The 21,582-nt window shown below is 36.9% G+C and overlaps 1 protein-coding gene across 2 annotated transcripts in view; it reads right to left on the reverse strand.

Moving 5' to 3' along the window:
• LOC109431665 (serine-aspartate repeat-containing protein C) overlaps positions 1-21,582 on the reverse strand; it is a 42,031-nt gene that overhangs the window by 16,672 nt on the left and 3,777 nt on the right. Inside the window, exons 2-3 of one of the 2 annotated variants that reach the window (XM_019707912.3) lie at positions 4,863-5,047; positions 4,483-4,570 (exon numbers count right to left, since the gene is read on the reverse strand). In XM_019707912.3, the coding sequence (XP_019563457.3) occupies positions 4,483-4,570; positions 4,863-5,047 (273 nt within the window). Of the gene's footprint in view, positions 1-4,482; positions 4,571-4,862; positions 5,048-21,582 lie in introns of those variants that run through there. The other variant, XM_019707913.3, reaches the window with a different exon arrangement.

A 21,582-nucleotide genomic window follows, 5' to 3' on the forward strand; every position in this document is an offset into this window, starting at 1 on the left:
TCCCCTGTCCTGTGTACTAATGAATTCAAGTAATGAATGATGAATGTAACGCAGAGACCTCCCCTACCCACTCTTGCGTTACGTTAAATTTAACAATTATTGTTAAATTTGAGAAAATTCAAGGAATGCAAAGATTAAGTCTATGCAAGCTGAAATATAATTTGTTTTTGACTTGTGATAAATGCACAACGGATACTCCTTTGGTTCCCATTAGCACTTACGGCGATTCCTTCACTTGCGCTCAACTCGTAAACTAGATATATCTAGCTCAAAGTCCAAGCGGTGGTGAATGAACTGGCGCTAAAGTGCTAATGGGTTAAGCCAGTGGTGCTCATCCTGCGGCCCGCGGGCCGCATGCGGCCCTCCAAGCCTTAAGATGCGGCCCGCGGAGTACTTTAAGACGAATCGAAATTTTTGAACGATTATTTTAAATAACTCGTTAAATTTATTAAGAAATCAAACAAAAAAAAAATACTGATCAATTTTCACAGTGTTGAATACAAATTAAATGATAAATAAACAAAAAGAACAATCCGTTCTGGTAAAATTCGAAATCGCAACTCCGAAATATTTCGGCATTTTAGCTAAGTCACGATGCCAGCTTATAGTGATTTATAAGTGGTACGAATCAAATGAAAGTTTGTCAAAAATGTGATCTTGAATCATTTAAAAATTAGTTTCAGTTTTTAGGCGCAGTCAATGCAACGCTGAGCAAATATTTCACATTTCGCCTTTCCGGAGAACATAAAAACACAAAACACGAAGTTTTTGACAAAATTCTCAACAAATCTCAACTTGGTTGCCAATACCGTCTACCCCCGTTGGTTTGACCTATCTGAACACTTTTTAATTTGACCCCCACTAATCTGCACATCGTTCAAACTAAAAATGGTTCAAACGTCATTCTGCTTATGGAACGAGGTGAAACCACAGTGAAACGGAATGCAGAATCAAAACAAAACAGAAAAAAGGTTATCATCAGTGTGTTTTTCGATGTCAACAGGGCTACTAGAAGTTCAAATTAAAAAGCGTACCCCGTTGGTTTGCATGAGGTGCCATTCAAACCAACGGGGGTAGACGGTATTGTTTATTTTTCACTGTTTGTTTAAATTTCTATTATAAGACTCACACATTTTTCGAAACAAAACTTACGAATACAATTTGAATTGTCCAAGCGAAACTCCTGAACAAACTTAAAGAAAAAAAAATCTCAGGCGAGATTCATAAAGCGTCTCCTGTGCCCTTTTGAAGAAACTTTTGGATATATTTTTGGAGAAACTCCAGGAAACATTATTGGAGAAATTTTTAAAGCAACTCTAAGCAAAACATATGGAGAAACTCATATCATCCTGGAGAAAATAAACCTGAAGAAACTCAATGAGAAAGTTGCGGCGAATGGAAATTAAAGGAACATCTCATAGAAAAATGTACTGGTGCCACTCTAACAGAAATTTCTCAAACAATTTAGAATAAATTCCTCGAGCAACAAGAAGAGATTTTTCAGGAGTAACTACAAACAAGATTCCAGGACCAACTGCATCAAGACACAAAAGATGCCTTGAACGCCTGAGGAAAATCAATTTACTAAAATCTTCAAGAAACTCCTGGAAAATTTTCGGAAAAATCCGGAAGCTATTCTAGGAGAAATTCTTCGAAACGATTAATGAGGAATTCCTGAAGAAACTTCAGGGCAGTTCCAAAGGCAAATCTAAGAGAAATTCTTGGAGGTGTTCCTAGAGAATTCTACAAAAACTAAAAGAAACTTCAAGAAATTTCTCGAAAACCTTCTGAAGCAGCTCCACGAGAAATTTCAGGAGAAAATCCAGCAAACCTTTTTGGAGTGATTCAAAAGAAATCCTTATAAAAGCTGCTTGGCAAGTTCTTGAAGTGGCTTCAAGGCAATTCTAGGGGCAACTTCTCAATTGTTTGTTTGAATTTCAATTTGAAGCTCAAACGTTTTTCTCAACCAAACTTATAAATCTAAATTGAACAGTTCAGATTTTTAATAAATATGCTTTAGAATTGTTCTTGTTGTTGTTTTTGTGCACCGATGTTTTATGCGGCCCGCAGGTCGATCTCAAATTGCAAATTTGGCACGCGGTATCCTCCAGCCTGAGCACCACTGGGTTAAGCCCTCCCATCGTGTCAAGATTGAATATCCAGGGGGAGGGAGCTACGATTTTCCATATCTGTACCAAAATATTAAATGAAACCAATCACCGTTCAGGAGCAAATAACTTCAAAGTTTTTCTGAGATATCATCTACATCGTAATTAATTTTAAAAGCCCCAACTAATATGAAAAAGCAATTTTCTGTGGTTTTGCAGTATCTTTAAACATCAATAACAGTTTTGAGGCTGCTTTAGATTGATTTTTGGATGGCGACATAGGCCTTACCACAGGTGGCCATCTTGCCCCGAATGATTACGATACCTTTATCATTTCTTATATGGCATAATCAATTCAAAACATTGAAATTTTATTGTCCAGGATCAACAACAGTCACATATAGACACCATTAAAAATTAAAAATAATTTTTAAAACGATGTTATTTCATTACTAATCCTTAAAATCAGATGACCTGATACTATAAAAAAACACTGTTTTTGAACACTCAAACTTCAAACACTATTTTATAGTAGATGTTTCAAACAAATAGTAACTTTTTCGCATATTATAAACAAGAAGCATTGTTTATAATCACAACCCATGCAGAAAATATTTTTGTGTTGCGAATTAATGCTTAAAACATAGGGTGGCCATCTTGCCCCATATGACCATCTTGCCCCACAACCCCCTATTTATGCGTGTAAACTTGATTTTTGCAACAGTGAGCGGCTATTGGGTCATGAGCGGCTACTGGTACACTGACGGTACATACTTCTAAGATACTTTGCACCCACCGTCGGATTCTCTAACTTATTATGAATCCGTGGGAACGATGGGCCAATGTCACCCTCTAGGCCCAATGTCACCCCGAACGGCGGTACTTGAAGTTGATACTTGATAGAAATATTTGATGCGCATTTGCGGATATCAAGTTTCTGTTACATGAGCATTTTTGTTCCTAGCTTTATACTGCTCGCAGAACAATAGTTTTCGATTTTTCATAACTTTTCATAAGTTCAGTTGTGAAAGACGATGTAACTGTAAACTGTAATTTGTTCTAAGTTTTACATAGGTTTCAGTTTGCCTGAAGTTTTGTATTGAAGTGCAAAGCAATTTGTGAAAATTTCAAGATGATCAAAAATGTTTTCAAGTTACGGCGATTTTTCAAAGTTTTACATGAAAACAAGTTTTCTTTTAAACTTTAAATGCCGTTTTTACAATTTCTACTTTTTACAAATGGGACTGTTACGCGAGTTGGGCAGTATAGAAAACATGATATTCAAATCGCCCAACAGTTCAATATCGACGCAATTTTTTTGCAAAAATATTACATTCCCAAATTGTTCTTCTTGACGCATCGTGCCAACTTCTACGCTTTTACGAAAACTTTCATGCTTATTAACTGACCATGGACCATTTTACATGCATAGCGTGTATGTAGTAGTGTGGCCGACACAAAGATACTCTATGCCCAAAAATGTCAAGGTAGCTTTCGTTACAAAATGATCTTCGATCGACCAGGAACCCGATGTCTTGCTGCAAACCCGCGCGTTTGCCCCTTTGGCTATATGAACCATGAACGCAAGGGAACGTGCATTTTAAATTTCAGGCATGTGCCAGGTTGGATACATTTAATCTAATCTAAGCGTACTTAATAGATGGCCCTTATGCGCGATTTTTTGTACATCTTCTGAATGTTATGTCAACTAGATAGGATTCTAAGGTTTTCCAGTGTTGTTTTCGTTTACGTGAATAATAAATAATAGTTATGACACTAATTGTAACTGATCTGTTAATACAACTTTGTTGATATGTTGAAATTCTCATGTGCACATTATTAGGCCATAATTTTGAACAAAAAATGTATCGTTGCTACAGTAAAATATGTACCATCATCATTTAGTAAAAAAAATCATATTATTTGATGTGACCCAGAGAAGCTATCCTAAACATTTTGAAATATGTGCGCTCTCTTTGATTTCAAATATTTTATCGGTTGTTTTTGGTAATCGCATAGGTATTTCAATTCAAACGACCTTAAAACCTACACTGTATCTTAGCATTGTATTAGTTTTCTATGGCTAGATATTTTTCTCTTCTCACTGATATTTTAATAACTATCTTATTTCTAGATCCACCTCCATTAGATCATTCTTCAACTTTCGGATTGCTTGGAACCGAACGTCTGCTCGATCCTTTTTTGTTTCTTTCATTTCAGAACACCGTACAGTGTCCACGTTACGGATGTGTGTGCGTGTGGTCAGTCAATCCCATCTATGGGCGGCCCCAGGGATCATCGGTCGATAGTTTTGGGGCTTGTGTGAAGATTAGCATAGGTGTTGGTCATCACTTCAAGTTGGCGTGATGCTAACCTTATAGTCTGGCCTATTAAAGGCACATCGTTGTTTGCATTGATCACAAGTTACCGCTGGTCCGTACTTTAACTCGGAGTTTGTACACCTATTCGGGGGGAATGGTACAAATATGTTTGCGTCATAATCAAACGTAATTTTGGAGTCATTGCAACAGCAACTGATGCTTGTGTGCTGATACAGTCGAGAAGATGTTTTGTTATGAGTTGGATGGAGTGGTGAAACAAGGTGAGGAAGGAGACGGAAATACCATTGTTCATAATTATGTTTGTTTGCATAAAAAATTCACGGCCCCACAACATAATTATCAGCAATGGATCCCCATTTGCGGGTTATGAAGGATACTTTGACAGAAGATAATATGAAAAATCAACACAAACCTTTGGCATTTAGATCCAATGAATGCAGCAATAATGTTGCACAGCTCGCAGGCGGACGGTTTTCCATACTGTTTAACATTTTGGTCGCATTTTTTGCAAATAGCGGCGGTGCTGCCCTTGCTGGTCTGCTGGAACTCCGTACGGCAGTACGTACATTTAACGATTGGAAATGACCCTCGGCAATCCTGGAATAGGAATAAAATTTAAAAATAATTATTATGAAATTTACCTTAACAGCTAAACGGGTTGAATATTAATTATTAAAATATCGGTAATTAGCAAAACAACTTATTTTAAGAAATTTATACTGAAAAAGATACGAATTTGTATGGGCCATTATAATTCAAAGGGAAAATACGGGGAGTGGCCAAAATGTTAGGGATAGGCAACTTTTTGTTCTCTCACAAAAAAGTTCAACATGCTGTAACTTTCCATAGAGTGCATCTCAAATTTTGACTGTTCGTCAACCTATTCATGTGCACCTATGTGCATCATTGGTACAAATTAGGACTCGATTGGTTAATCTTTCGCGTTGCTAGAACCGTTCTCGTAAAACACTATTTTTCAGGCAGCTTATTTTCTAACTCTCATATCTCAGAAACCAGTCAACCGAATTGAATGAAACTTTAAACGTTTATCATATGATAGTATTGAAATGTTATTAAAACATAGTTGTTTTTTTTTTTTAATTGACACCTTTTGGATCTTTCTCGAACAAATGTATTTTTTTACATCAATGTCATTTAATTTAGTTTTGATATCAAAAGATTTTCTACTTCTGTTCTCAAGATATCTCTAATTATATATTTTAGAGCCTATTTGGATTGAAGGAAGACCACATTTAGTAACTTTTGAGTAGTATTGTAAATTTTACTTAATTTCATCTATATGGGTGAAACCGGTACCGTGGGGTGCCCTAATTTCACGCGGATTCAAATTTTCCTAACTGACAATATTTAGAGATCATAATCATAAAACTAATTGTGCAATTGTCCAAAATACACTTTTGCTACGCTGTCTAAAGTAAAATTAGGACAATTCAACATTTATCTCTATGATTATGATCTCAAAAAATAATAAGTGAGCGAAATTTGGACCCGCGCGAAATTAGGGCACCCCACGGTATAATTTTATTCGTTGTGAGAAAATATTACATTTTATAATGGCGCATCAAGTATCAAAATATTGTTGATAAACGTTCAAAATTTAATTCGATTCGGTTCACTGGTTTCGGAGATATGACAGTTCAAACATATTTGTCTGAAAATAGTGTTTAACGAAAATGGTTCTAGCTTCGCGAAAAATTCACCAATCGAGTCCAAATTTATTTATTTATTTATTTGTAATTTGTACCAATACAAACAGGCAAAATTTGAAAATTTTTGATAAATTCTATGAAAAGTTACAGGATGTTGAGCTTTTTAGTGAGAGAAAAAAAATTGCCTATCCCAAACATTTTGGCCACCCCCTGTATCTCTGTAACTATAAGAAATAATTTTTTTTTAAGCAAAGTTGTTCGGAATTAGATGCTTTTCAATTGAACACTTCACTGCTTTGTATGGAAAAACCAAAACTTTAACGTTGCGTTCTTGAGAACCATTTAAACCACCCTGGTTTTACAACATTGAAAAATAGGAAGAAACTTCCCCGAAGATGCCGTATAGCGAAAAAAATAATTGTTTAGGCTTTTTTCTCAGATAAATACGGCCTACGGATCCCACCACCAACACCCACACATTGAAGATGCAAGTTAGTCCCAAGCAGCTATCTAATTGGTTGTTTGTATGAGTGTCCACTGCCCCCACTCGCATAACAGTCCCATATGAATAGGAAACCCAGCAAAGATGGGACTGTTATGCGAGTGGGTGCATTATAGGGTATACTCAAAATAACTGGGACAGGTAAGGTCGATGAATGATTTCTGTAGTAAATTTCGCGAGGAATTAGAGCTCTGAAGACCGTAAAGCGATGCGACGTTCGTGGAAAAAGTTATTAAGCCTTATCCAATTGATAAAATGACGAGATTTTATTATTTATTGTTATTCCTTACATGTTAAACAGCGTTGGCATGCCATTCGGTTTTCAGTTAATAACTTTTTCCACATGCCTTAGATCGCTTTGCGGTCTTCAGAGGATTTGTTCCTCGTTAAATTTCCACCAGAAATCATTCATCGATATATTTTTAGGGGTTGAGGGGCAACCTGTGGTGATTTTTCTTTGAAAAAGTGATTTTTCCCATAGTAAATCGTATGAAAACTTTTAAAACGGCTAGCGCTAAAATATAGTATCTCCGATCGAACTGAAATTTTGCACAGTTTATATGGGGCCAAAATGGAACTCAAAAAGTGTACAGGAGTAAAATGTATTTTTGTGTCCCACGCTAATAATTATCCGATAGTAAACTTTGAGGTGTTATATCTCCGAATTCAATGAATCGAATGCAATGAAATTTTGATCATTTATGACTAATATAGGGGTAGTCGGGGTAATTTGGCCAATGGGACACTTTGAGCACCATTGGAAAATCACTTAATCACTAGTATTTCAGGCCAAACATGTCTAAAGGTCCAATCTGCAGAAGAGAGGCTCTGTTTGGTTTCCCTCTCTTTCGTTAATATCTCAGCTATTTATTTGTATAATGATTGTCTCCTTGCATTGAACGATGGTCAAAATAATCGTCTTTTGATTTGCACTGCAAAAATAGTTGAAAAGTGTACCATTACATTGCAATAATTGAAAGAGAAATTGAACAAAGAGAGCCTCTCAAATGCAGATAGGACCTATTGAAATGTTTGGCCTGATTTTTTGAAAATCTACCTAGGAGCTCCAATACTGGCCTGATATTGAAGCGATTGAAACATTAGAACGAAGTAATTTAGTCTTATAGTAAATTAGAAAAATAAAATTCAAAATTGTTGGCCAAATTACTCCGACGAGGGCTTAACAAAAACATCTCATAAAACTTCTCTTGTTTAAATACTTTAAATAACTTCCAAATTAGTTTGTTTTCTGTACACTTTAAGTTGATACTATATGATTCAACATCAAGCGAATCATATTAAGTTTGTATTGCATTAGGCGATATAAATTCTTTATTGAAAATAGGGTGCTCATATTACCCCGACGGTTCAAAATCGACCCAAAAACAACACTTTTTTCAAAAATCATTTTTTGGCATTTAAACACGATTAGACCATGATATTTTTATGCAACTAGTATAGTATTACAGTGAGGATTCGCTCGTTGGGTCACGACTGCGCCCCGATTAGCGAATCGTGTTCGTTCGTTGGGGCAACTGACAACTGATCAAAATGCTCTAAACACACGCAAGTGACGAGAAATACGTCACGAAACACTCACATACTTGCGCAAACGGTCTGTATACAGGAGCTGCGACGCGACGACGGACAGACGTCAAACTCGTTTTGACATCGATTTTGACATTGACAGTGCTTTTTAGTTGGGTTTTGCCCTAACCAGTGAACATCCAACCATCGAGACAGCCCATCTAACGAGCCGCCAACGAACGAATCGGGACTGTATCAAAAACATTCTGACCATACGATGTACGAGAGATTAAACATTGTTTTCTGCATCTTCAATCGACTTTTGCTTCAGGTGGCCAAATTACACCGATTTACCCTAATAAACTTTGAAAAACAGTTAATTTAAAATTATTAATAAGAAAAAAAGTTATAGCGAATTCATTTATTCTATGTTTTTTTAGTAAATTGATCTATTTTTCATGTGCATCCCATTACTTTTTCAATTGATTGCCGGCTATTTGGTTGTTTTCCTTTGAAACATAAATAAATTCAAGTCAATTAGAGGGAATTTAAATGAACTATAATTACTATCTCGAATTTTGAAACGATGATGAAGTTTTGGATAAATTGGTGTTATATTAGAAAAATAATCTGATCGTTATAATTTTCTTCCGTGTTAAGAATATTAAGTTAAGTCGAAGGTTTTTCATAGCTTATTATTTAAGTCATAAATGGTTAATTTCATTGCATTCGGTTAATTGAATCCGGAGATATAACAGCTCAAAGTTGGTTATTGGATAATTATACCTTTTTCAAGAATCATTATAACTTCGTGAAAAATAGTCCGATCTTTTCCAAATTTGGACCACTGATACACAACTAGTTGATGATCTTACAGTAAAAAATTGAGAATATTTGATGCCCTTTTTGAAAAGTTACAGCTAGTTGAACATTTTTTGAAAATATTATTAGGTATTATTGAAGCCATTCGAAACATATTGGGATTTACCAAGTTATAAGTAATTAAAAAAAAAAATAAAACTGAAATAGGGTAATAAAATCATGTAAAATAAGATTTGAGCACTATGCATGTATGAGCAAACTGAATGCATTCGATAGTTTAAAACTATCTCATTCATTCAACCCGCGCACGTTCTAAACTAAATAAGATATTGAAAGTTATCAAAAAAAAAAATACTAGTAAGTTTATTGAGCGGGAAAGGGTTATTATCAATGTGTGAAAAATACCTAAATCATGAGCGTCCCATATTGAAAGTACCCGCATAAACGTTCCGAAATGGATTTGTGTGCCCTGAACACAAAACTGAACAATTTTGTAGCAAATGTAATATTATTCACAGATATGTATTGATTATTTATTTATTTATTTTTAACTTTAAATTTTGTAGGAGGGAAAAGCCCCTTTGAGTGATTTCCAAATTTACATGTTGAAATCGTTCTCAAAAAGGCACAAAAACTCTTAATCTTTTCAAAATACATTATAAACAATCTTTAAACTTAATAACACAAACACTTTAACTGCAATGCTTTTCAACTGCAAGTCCGCTAAGTGCAACAATATTGCAGTTATCGCACCGTTATCCATCAAAATGAAATGTCAACAGCGATGCGATGTTTTTCGCATGAACTTTTGCTGCAATGCGATGTTTTTCCAATGCACATTGGCTGCATTCTGCAGCAATAGATTACCCGCAGGGAGTGCGTTCAATGTTGGTCAGCAGGAGTTAAATCATTTTATTTTGTATGGCGAAAAGCATCTAAACTCGAATTTCTCGAAATGGAACGCTTTTAACGAAAAAATATTTGGTGGGCACCAGACCGGTCATCATTGTGCACAATCGCTACCAAATATTTTTTCGAATAATGTGTTCCACTTCGAGAAATACGCCTTTAGCTATTCGCTATACAATATTTTTGCGATTTACTTTTAGCGATTTTTCGCGCATAGAAGCTAGCGCCACATTGGTCAGTGCGGAGAGTAGGAAAACAGCCAAAGCATTTAATTCATTGACAGCTCTTTGACGTCTCTCAGTTATTGCAGTTATCAAATTTCATTCGGTAAGTGAAACGTAAACATGTTACAGTTATCTAACGTCTACTGTAGCTTAGAAAAAGGTGCTCTTTCGTATAAAAACAAAAAATCAATACATTTTTCAAAATTCAAAAACCCAATTCTTCTACAGAACACTGGGTTTTTATAAAAAAATCATGGAAATTATGAGGTGTGTTCCTAATTTTGCGCACTTTTTTTGTTATGTGCACTATATTTTTTTTAATGCGCACATGAAAAGAACTTTTATACAATTCACTGTCATAATTTCTATTTTATACTACTCATTTCAGTATCATAATGACCAACTTTTCCGAACCGGTTCATAATGCAACTGAAATGAGTTGCATAATTGAAAATAGTTGCATAATGTTCATAATGCAACTCATTTGAGTTGCATTATGAACATTATGCAACTCAAATGAGTTGCATTATGAAAAAAAAACATTGCATAAAATTTTGTATGGAACTTGTTGCAAAACTCGATTTTTTGAGTACTCTTCGTATTTATCCAACTCGGCAAGCCTCGTTGGATAAATGTACGACTCGTGCTGAAAAAATCAACTTTCTGCAACTCGTCACATAAATAACTATTAGTTATCGGCATGTACGCCTACTATGTCACATACCTTCTATAATTTTATTAGGGAGATTTTTAGAGCAGATGGCTAGTTCATCACCATAGTCAGGTAGGAAACACCTGTAGGGTTAACCTAGGGGTAATCGGGGTAATTTGGCCAATGGGACAATTTGAGCACAACTGGGAAATCACCTAAAATCTAATAGTTTTTGCAAATTCACCTCACAGCTATAATACCGATCACATTTTGGAGCGATTGAAACATTAGAACGAAGTAAATTAATCCCATAGCAAATTAGAAAAGTAAAATTTTAAATTGTTGGTCAATTTACCCCGACGAGGGCTGAACAAAAATACCACATAAGACTGTCTTGTGTAAATAACTTAGATGACGTTCAAACTAGTTTGTTTTCCATATAGGGGAACTGACGTATTCTCGGCAGTTTTGTTCTCTTCGTCATGGGAATTTTTTGAAACTGGAACTCAGAATTGGCCTTAAATCCTTCCCAACCGAGATGAATTATATGACGATGCCTCCGGCCATTTGGCCGGTTCCCCATGACAAAGAGAACAAACCTGTCGATAATACCCAAAGTCACCCTACTTCAAGTGAATACTATGTGATTCAAATTAAATTTGTATTACGTTCGATTATGCCAAATGACCGTTACCGAACATCGTATTGTAACTACTACACACTTAGAAATTCTGAAATTTGCACGAAACGGAATCACCAAAGAACGTAAATGTTTTCAAGACTGAATCATAATTTGGACTCAATTTTACGCGCATCATGTAAGTGCTGGTTGGTTGCGTTAGATGTCAACAAATCCGTTTCACCAGAAAAGTAGAAGCAGTATCACGTTCATCAGCCACCTTCTAACTCGGTGAAATAGCCGAGAGGTAAGAGTTGTGGCTCACGATCAGGAGATCCGGTGTTCGAATCCATTCATGGCATTATTTTACTTTTCTATGTTTTATCTGTCAAATCAGTTTTAGCGATTGCTAGACGCTAAGAAAAAATAAGTTTTATTTTGGGGTGTCTTGAAAGACGTAAATTTACATGCTTCAACCTCTAAATTTGTGTTTTTGGAGATGCTCGTATATGTCAGGTTCAGGACATTTAAAATTACATGATATTTTCTAGGTGTGTACCATATAATACTACTTCAGCCCCTTTTCAGAGCACCGTTTTTGCTCTCTACAAAAACCTGAACAGTTTTTACAAACTTTTTATCTCTCTATGTTCTGCATAAAAGCTATGACGATAAACATAAGTTAATTGGTTTTAGTTTGTCCGTAAGATAACGAGCGCAAAATGTTTGTCGCAAAATGGGGCTGACAAAATCGGGTCCTTACTGTATACCAAATGACTTTATGCCAAGTAACCTTATGCCAAACGACCTTATGCCAAATGTCCCGCTTCCAACAGCAAAATAAATCAAAATATCACTTGTCAGCTATTTTCCAAACGCACCTCCAAGAGCTTGAGGAGGAGGTTGGCCAGTTGAAAAACAACAAAGCCGCTGGAGCAGATCAACTACCAAGCGAGCTTCTTAAATACGGTGGAGAAGCACTGGTGAGAGCACTACACTGGGTCATTACCAAGATTTGGGAGAAGGAAGTATTACCGGAGGCATGGATGGAAGGTATCGTGTGTCCCATCTAGTATTGAGATTTCATTATTGATATTATTCCTTTACATGTATTGGAAAAACAACAATAAAGTTTAGTCTCACTTTACGTAGGGTATAACTTTTTTCACAGACGTTGGATCACTTTGCGGTCTTCGACAAAGTTGTTTGGTATATAGTCACCTACAATAATATCAAAGGGTTTGATTATTGATTGCTTACAGCGCCACCTAGCGGCAAAATTCGAAAATTTAAAATTTCTGCATACATTTGGTCAAGTTTTCCCATACAAACTTCAAGCGTTATACGGATACGGATTCCCGGATAAACTGATACGATTGATCAAGGCGACGATGGATCGAGTGATGTGCGTAGTTCGAGCACCGACGAACCGACGTGACAGCTAGAACAAATAAATTCAAATTTGTTGTTCCCGACGCCATGATGAAAAATAGCCGAACACTATCGCCACCTCTATAACGGTTCGCGTTGGTTTGATAGCTTGATCCCAAACCCCCGTGTGTTGATATAGGAAATGGTTCGCGTCTTCGCTAATTTGACAGATGCGTTCGCTCGCTTCGCTAGTCGACCGTTAAATTTAGGGGGGACAGTTTTGAAACACCACTGTCACGTCGGTTCGTCGTTGGTTCGAGTATCAGGGGCACTCTCGAGTCCCTTCGAATCTCGCAGAGGGTTACGGCAAGGTAATGGTCGTTCATGCTTGCTGTTCAACATTGCTTTAGAGGGTGTAATCAGGAGAGCGGGGATAAACACGAGTGGAACGATTTTCACGAAGTCCGTTCAGCTGCTTGGTTTCGCTGATGATATTGATATTATTGCTCGTAAATCTGAGACGATGGCGGAAACGTACATCCGACCAGAGTGTCTGAAAGCTCATGTATACATTAGACCGGCCCACATTTGTATGGCAAGAAAGAAAAGTTGAAAAAAAAAATCACGGGGCACCCTCTAGAATCGATGACCTACAGTCTCTCACTCAGTACGCCTGTTCAGCGAGTTCGATTTAGCTCAGAATTGAAAGAATGGTAGTTGATACCCTAAGGAACAACTCTGTAGAAGACCATAACATGATGAAACTTAATTTAGTTGCGGTTTTAGCTAACGAAAACAGAATGAGGACATCTTCCCCCGCTTACTCTCGGTTGTTACATGCAGCACGTGTTTGTCGGTCGAAGCTTGCGCGCTATAGCGCATAGGACTGTTCAATTTATAAAACGGACAAATTTACAAGGCTATAAAAACAAAACGCGTAGTTCAAATTTAACCACCCTTGCTTCGTTGTTCAGTACATCATCATTCATTATAGTAATAATTTTTGAATCGAATAAAAATAGTTTTATTTTATAGAAAATCAGCCAGGTGTTAAATGAGGTGACTATTTCGATTTCTGAAAATTGAAAATATGTATAAAATTACTGTTCACATATGGTATATCATTTTGAATATCAGAAAAGTGTGTGCTATGCTGCAGCAGCATGAGTAATAAACATTCTGGCGAAATTTAAACTCAATTGGATAATTAGTTGTTGAGATATTAAAGTTTCAAGTGAGATTCGATTTTTTGAATGAAATTCAATTGTAAAGCAAGAAGGGCATGAAAATATTAAATAAACAATTTATATATGCATGCAGTCGAAAGTAGGAATAATGTGGTTTTAAATGCAGAAAACTGCTTCTTTATAGCATTGCTGGTTTGGTTATTGTGCGCCATTACAGGTACAGTAATCAAAACAGTTTCGTTCTTTGAAGGTTCTTCCAAATAACAATGCAACCTAATGCAAATTTTGCATAACAATGATGTTGGAAATAAAAACTTTGCATCCGATTATTCTGCCCATAACTGCATAACAGTCACATTCGACAGAAGTAGGCATTGGAGAAAATTGAGCTCAAAGTTTGCAATTTGCACTAGTATGGGAAAGGATCTAAATCTCAAAAATTTGGCAAAAATACAAAATTAATTACTTCGCAATGAAATCTTCTACAGCTCTTCTTGTATGCTGGGCCAATAGTTCAAAAAATACTAGAGCAAAATAAGATTCATTGTACGTTATGAGGCCAGTATGTATTCCCAGTGTGACTGTTATGCGGTTACATTCGTTAATATTTGTTAATGAGACAAAACGACTTGGTATTTTTTTCACATTTTGTGGAACAAACTTGTAAAGTTCATTTGGATAGATGAAAGTACTGATGATTTGGAGATGAGCCCCGTTATTAACTCAATTTTGACAAAAACTGCAAATGTTACAAATATGCAGTTATGGGCAGTATTAATAAATAAGGTATACAAAAAACATAGGACCAACTTTGTTGAAAATAAATAATAACAAAATTCGCTAGAGTCGAAAATCTGCATCAATGGAGCAAAAAGAATGATGTTTTATAATATGACCATCTTTATGGATTAAATTTTTGATGAAAAATGCAATTAAAAGTAAATTTTTCTTCTGTATCATTCAGAGACCAATATTCTACTACTCTGGACAAATTTTTAGCCGAATCCGTGATGGTATTGCAACACAGGACTAAAATGAACATTTTTTTAATAATTTCTATGAAAACAAGACAACTCACTATATCAAGCTGGAGAAAGCTTGGTGCATTATTACTGACCAACTATTGAGCCACCTCTGATGTAGAGATCAAGTTTCGAACAGCAAACACGTGCTGCATGTAATAACCGAGAGTTATTAGTTTTTCAATTATGAGCCAAATCAAACTCTTTCAACCAGCGTGCTGAATGAGAGACTGGAGGTCATCCAATTTCCCATATATTTGGACTGAAGATCCCATACAAACCTTCAACTGATTTGCGCCAGCTCAGTTTTGAATCGATAGAGCTGAAATTTTCACAGATTGCTCTTCTCATCCAAAGGCACGATTCTAGGGGGTGCCCCGTGGAATTTTTCGACATTTCAAGACCAACAATTGAAAAGGCCACAACTACATTTTGTAAACAAACATGTTTCTATCGACTTGAGGCCTTTTGAACTCCACCCACACACCTCACCACCACTAACAGAAAGCGCAAACATCAAGCTTTCTGTTAATGGTGGTGAGATGCGTGGGTGGATCCCAGAAGGCCCTAAGTCGACAGAAACGTGTTTGTTTACGCAATGTTGATGTGGCCTTTTCAATTGTTGGTCTTGATTTTTGTATTTGAGCCAGTCTAGTATACATATATGAATGAGATAGTGTGCCATGCGCTTGGTTTGAAATGCGTTTCAAGAAATTAGTGAGATTTGAGATCATAGCACGCACATGAAAAATCTAGTGTACGTGCCTCAATGAGACGTCTCGTGAGACTCGTCTCATTGAGATTTCTGCCAGAAGAAACTTACAAATCTGGTCTCGCCCCGGAAGAAACATATCGACTAAGAGATCGATGATCTGGGGATTCAATTAACTGTAGGCCAATTATCGAGACCCGATAACCCGGGAATCAAAAATTGTGGTTTTAGTGGTTTTAGCTGTATCCATTTAGAATCTTAGAATCACCTTCAGTGGTTTTCAACCGGTGGGGAATTCCCCCCTAGGGGGGAATTTTGTCCTTTCAGGGGGGGAATTGTCCGCCCAAGATTATCATCTAATGTTCTTAGCTAAACACCAAAGAAACAATTTTCAACACTGAAATATGTCAGTGTATTCATTGTCAAGCACTTGCTACCAAGACGCTACCGAAATCTTTGAGCATCGCTTTGGACTAAATGATTAAAATTGTTAATTTTGTTAAATCCAGCGCTATGAATTCAATACTTTGTGCCAACAATGATTCCAATCATCAAATACTTTTGCAGTTGAGAATACAGGCCAAACATGTCTAAAGGTCCAATCTGCAGAAGAGAGGCTCTCTTTGGTTTCTCTTTCTTTCGTTAATATCTCAGCTGTTTATTTGTATTTTGATTGCCTCCTTGCATTGAACGATGGTCAAAACAATCGTCTTTTGATTTCTACTGCAAAAATAGTTGAAAAGTGTACCATTATGGCTAGTTTCCACTTCGTACGTACTGTGTAAAAAGATAGGACAAGTAATGGTCAAGTAATGATTCCGCTTCAAAATTACTTGTGCAGTTCGCAGATGGCAAGTAATGAAAAAAGTGTAACACTCGTAACGCCTCCCGTGCAAATCAAATGGAGCTGTCACTTTTCCTTGCGGAAAAATTGTCCGCGCTATTATTCCGTAAGGAAAAGTAACGTTTCTCCCCATACAGGATAAGTTGTCAAAATTACTTGCGGAAAAAGGTGGAATTCTACGCTCTACTTGGCAACACGAAACTTAGCTTTACATTGCAATAATTGAAAGAGAAAGTAAACAAAGAGAGCCTCTCAAATGCAGATAGGACCTATTGAAATGTTTGGCCTGAATAGTCCAGATCAATTCCCAGGATGAGTTAATCGAACTACAGGTCTATTGAATCGCAGAAGACTTCTTCGATCAAACTCCAATATGAGTTCTGGGTTCTCATAAGAGACATACACCCCAACATTTCTCAAGTGACCTTATGAGTTTTATTACCATTTGTGACTACATCTGTAGGAAACTGGGTTTTCAACGATGCTGCAGATAAAGTTGAAGCAAAGAGTGGACAACGAAGATAATAGAGTTGTGCTTTATCAACGTCAGGGATAAACTTACTAGAAAAAAATGTTCATGTACAAGTTTCGCATGGATTTTTAGATCAAAAAACTTTTTTAAGCTGCTCGATGATTAAAAACAAGATTATTATCTTCCATTGTTGGAACTTTCAATAAAAATATATGCCCCGGGCCAAAATACGTCCGCTACCCTACTACAGTGTATTTTTATGAAACTGTTCGATGAAGGGGGGAATGACGATCATGAAAAATCCCAAAAGAGTCCACGGACTGAAAAAGGTTGAAAACCACATCTAAATTTTAGATGGTGTAGGGATACCCAAAAAACAAAAGATAAAAATATGAAGCCACATCTCGATTTTTTGGAGCACAAATCTTAGGTTTGAAATGGAAATCTGCGTCATCCGGTGGTGGTGACAACACGATCAACTTTTCAGCGCATACCGCCGTTTGGTTCTTTAGAAATATGCTCTTGAATATTCGAGGTGTCGCTTCGTTAAATCTTCACCTTATACATATCTAACCTTCTTAAGGGTCTAGGTCAATCAAATCACACTGGCGTAGTACATATTAAGTGTGCCTGGGTCGAACTGAACCCAACACCTTACTAGGGTTACTAGCCATCAACAGGACTTGTGAGATTGTATGTATGACACTCTCAAAAAATAACTCGCGTCCCTTTCTTTTTGTACGACACGGACGATTTTCCAAACAATCCTATCCCATTTAGTTTTATGTAATCAATGAACTATATTCAGATAAAATACTGTACGTTTTGTGTTCAGAAAAAAAAACTATATCCTGCATTATATTTAATCATTTCAAACTTTACACAAGATCGCTTCTGTCTCTATGGAACGATTTTTTTCACGAATTTTTTAAACTTAAGACAAGAATTTAACAAGTTTTTTTTTCTGGAGACGAATCTCCGAAATCGAATTTATTTGAACAATCCCTACAGAAATCTGAATATGCAACTTCTCTACTGTGAAAATAGTCTTTCGATATGGATAATGAGCGATGTACACGATGTTTTTCGGTATGCCTATTTGTTAAAGAAATCCTCACTGACGTTGACCATGTTGACCAAATGCACGGATATTGTATTGTAGGGAAAAATCTTGAAGCTGCAAAAAAAGTGCATAATTTGAAAACTAGTTCATGAAAATCTACCCGCTCAGAAAACTTCTCATATTGACAGATGATTTGAGACTTGTCTCATTGATATGGCTCATTGAGACTCGCAATGCTAATGTGATGTGCGCTAACATCGCGAGTCTCAAGCTAAAGAAATTTCCATGTGCTTACAGCCAAAATCTCGTATTGAGATATGTGCGTACAGATACTCTGCATCCGACTAAAGAGTGAAACCAGGCGAATCGGATTAGCCATTATATTGTCGAAGACAAAGTACATGATGGCAAAGGGCTCCAGGGAACAATCACCGCGCCCGCCACCCCGAATTTATATCAATGGTGATGATATCGAGGCGGTTGAAGAATTCGTGTACTTGGGCTCGCTGGTGACCACCGACAACGACATCAGCAGAGAAATTCAGAGGCGTATTGTGTCAGGAAATCGTGCTTACTTTGGACTCCGCAAAACTCTACGTTCGAATAAAGTTCGCCGTAACACGAAGTTAATCATCTACAAAACGCCGATTAGACCGGTCGTCCTCTATGGGCACGAAACATGGACCCTACGTGCAGAGGATTAACGCGCCCTTGGAGTTTTCGAACGGAAGGTGTGGCGTACCATCTACGGCGGAGTGCAGATTGAAGACGGGACTTGGAGAAGACGAATGAACCACGAGCTGCATCAGCTGCTGAGAGAACCAACCATTGTCCACATCGCGAAAATCGGGAGGCTACGGTGGGCGGGTCACGTCAACAGAATTTCGGATAGCAATCCGATTAAAATGGTTCTCGAGAGTCATCCGACCGGTACAAGAAGACGTGGAGCCCAGCGAGCTAGGTGGGTCGACCAAGTGGAGGACGATCTGCGGACCCTACGCAGAGTGCTGAACTGGAGACAAACAGCAATGGACCGAGTGGAATGGAAACGGCTACTACATATGTACAGCATAGACCACCCGGCCTTAGCCTGATCGGTAAGTATGTAAGTAAGGTCTCAGAGCAGGCCTCGAACCCTTCCCAACCTAGCTGAATTGTATGCCCAAATTTCAGGCAATTCGGCTCACAGAACCCCCCATGACGAAGAGAACAAACCTGCCGATAACACCCATCGTCACCCTACATAAAAATGATCAATACATACAACTTCAGTTATTGTTATGCCAAGCGACCATTATGCCAAACGAATATTATGCCAAATGACTATTATACCAAACGGCATTACGCCAAATGGCATTATGTCAAACGGGGTAGACTGATACTAGGGGATTCTGGGGTCATATGCACCAGTTAGGGAAGATGCGTTCATAAGCATATAAAAAGGCAATACCCAATGATGCAAATTATCACCTCACGAATGCTCAATCAACTTATCAACTGTATTTTTATCGCTTGCGATTGAACTGTACACTGCTCAGCGATGACCAGAGGCAAAGAGGTGGCAAAACGAACATGTAACTCACAAACGATTTCGCACACATCTGTCAGTGCCGCCACATGCTCATCCGAATAAACGGAATAAACGAACAACACCGAATGGTTTGGTTTTAGAAGCTACGGCACAAACGCTCGACACGCACACAGAAGCAACATTCGCATGTACCAACACCACACCAATAACGTTTCCAGCCTACGATGCTTCGCAATAAGCTGACCGAAAAGCATCGGAAGCGATGAAAAGACAGGCTTGGCTGGAACGCAAAAGCTCAACGGCGAAAAGGAGCAGCCAACAATGCTGATCAGCGTCGAGTCTGATCATGTGCTATTCGTACGGGAGGTTGGTTTGATAAAGCGAGGAAGGGTGAAAACGTATTCGTTGTCGAAAGCGAATCTCATCATTTCGCGAATATTTTCATCAAATAGCAAGCTTGGCAATACCATATTAATGGGACTCACTAAACAGTTTCAATTTCTGCGTAAACCATAATTTTCAGCTATTTGAAATGTTTCATGGAATTCCGAATGAAAAATAATCAAAGACTGCCTTGGCGATCGCGACGTTTAATCAAAATAATCTTTAATCAGCGGTTTACGCTGTTAATTGAATCCCCCTATTGTTTTAATGCGTGCAAATACTATCATTCAAAACGATATATTTTAAAATTTAGCCTTAATATACACTCATTGCACAATTATGGGTCACTCAAGGAGCAATCATTTCATAACATGAATAGTTTTTCATACAAAAATTACATTTTCATTATTTTTATTTTATATTCTCTTCATTGAAACTCCTTTTTACTGTTTTATATAAAAATCTGCTTGTAAATTCACTTTGCTGCCGTCGGACGCATAAATGTCACATGTTACATTTCGACATTTTTGAGGTTTTTATGTAAAAAGTCATATTTTGGTTCGTATTGTTGAAATATTTTGTCAATTTATGAATTTATATATATTTCGATTGTTGAATTGCGTTGAATCATATGCGACAATATCAAAAGTTTATATTAAAACTTAAAATGTGGTTTTGTCGTGTTTTTCTATTGTAACATGTGTTATGTGTTTGTGTTATGCGTCCGAGGGCAGATTTGGGCGGTGAAAATTATTAAAATGTTGGTAATTAATGAAAACTACAATAATGGGTCAAAATTGGCTGTGTAACAATTATGGGTCAATTTGTTGTCTATTATGAATCAGTCAAGAAGAAACGGCTCAACAATAATGTTTTGTCTATTTTTTTCAATGAATGATTATTTATTCTCGATAGATCAACTACAGTAGAATCTAAACCTGGTCTCAAACCTCTTAACGAAGCGTGTTTTCACAATTTGGAATCAATTTTTCAAAATTGGGACAAAATTTTCAACACAACCACCGATAAACGCCTAAAAGTATGCAATGCCCATGTACGCAGAACTCTCAATTTTATGCTGCACAAAAAGTGACCCATAATTGTGTGATTTTCGGTGTTCCTTGGCACAATAATGAGTCACTTAAATTTTGCTTGAAATAAGCTTTACCTAGCTTCAATCACATGAATTTACACATTAAGAACGTAAATTATAACTTTGTTCTGGTGGCGATACAATTTCGTTCTTGAAAATCACTTTAGCTCGCTTTTACAGAGCTTACGGAAACAGCGCACGCACTTTTCGATACTCACAATTGAAGCCTTACTTTGACAGATGGGCTTGCGCCGAACAAAAAATATTGAATATATGTATGTTTTGACGTATACAGGAGATAGACAAAATGATCGGGACAGGCAAAATTTTCACATTTCAAAAAATATTCAATTAGCTGTAACTTTTCGAAAAGTGTATCAAATATTCTCAATTTTTTTTCTGTAAGTTGATCAACTAGTTGTGTATCAATTGAAAAAAAAATTGAAAAAGATCTGACTATTCTGCACGAAGTTATAAGCATTTTAGAAAAAAGGTAAAATTATCCGATAGCCAAATTGAGCTGTTGTA

The sequence above is a fragment of the Aedes albopictus genome, chromosome 2, assembly GCF_035046485.1.
Source record: "Aedes albopictus strain Foshan chromosome 2, AalbF5, whole genome shotgun sequence".
Lineage (NCBI taxonomy): Eukaryota > Metazoa > Arthropoda > Insecta > Diptera > Culicidae > Aedes > Aedes albopictus.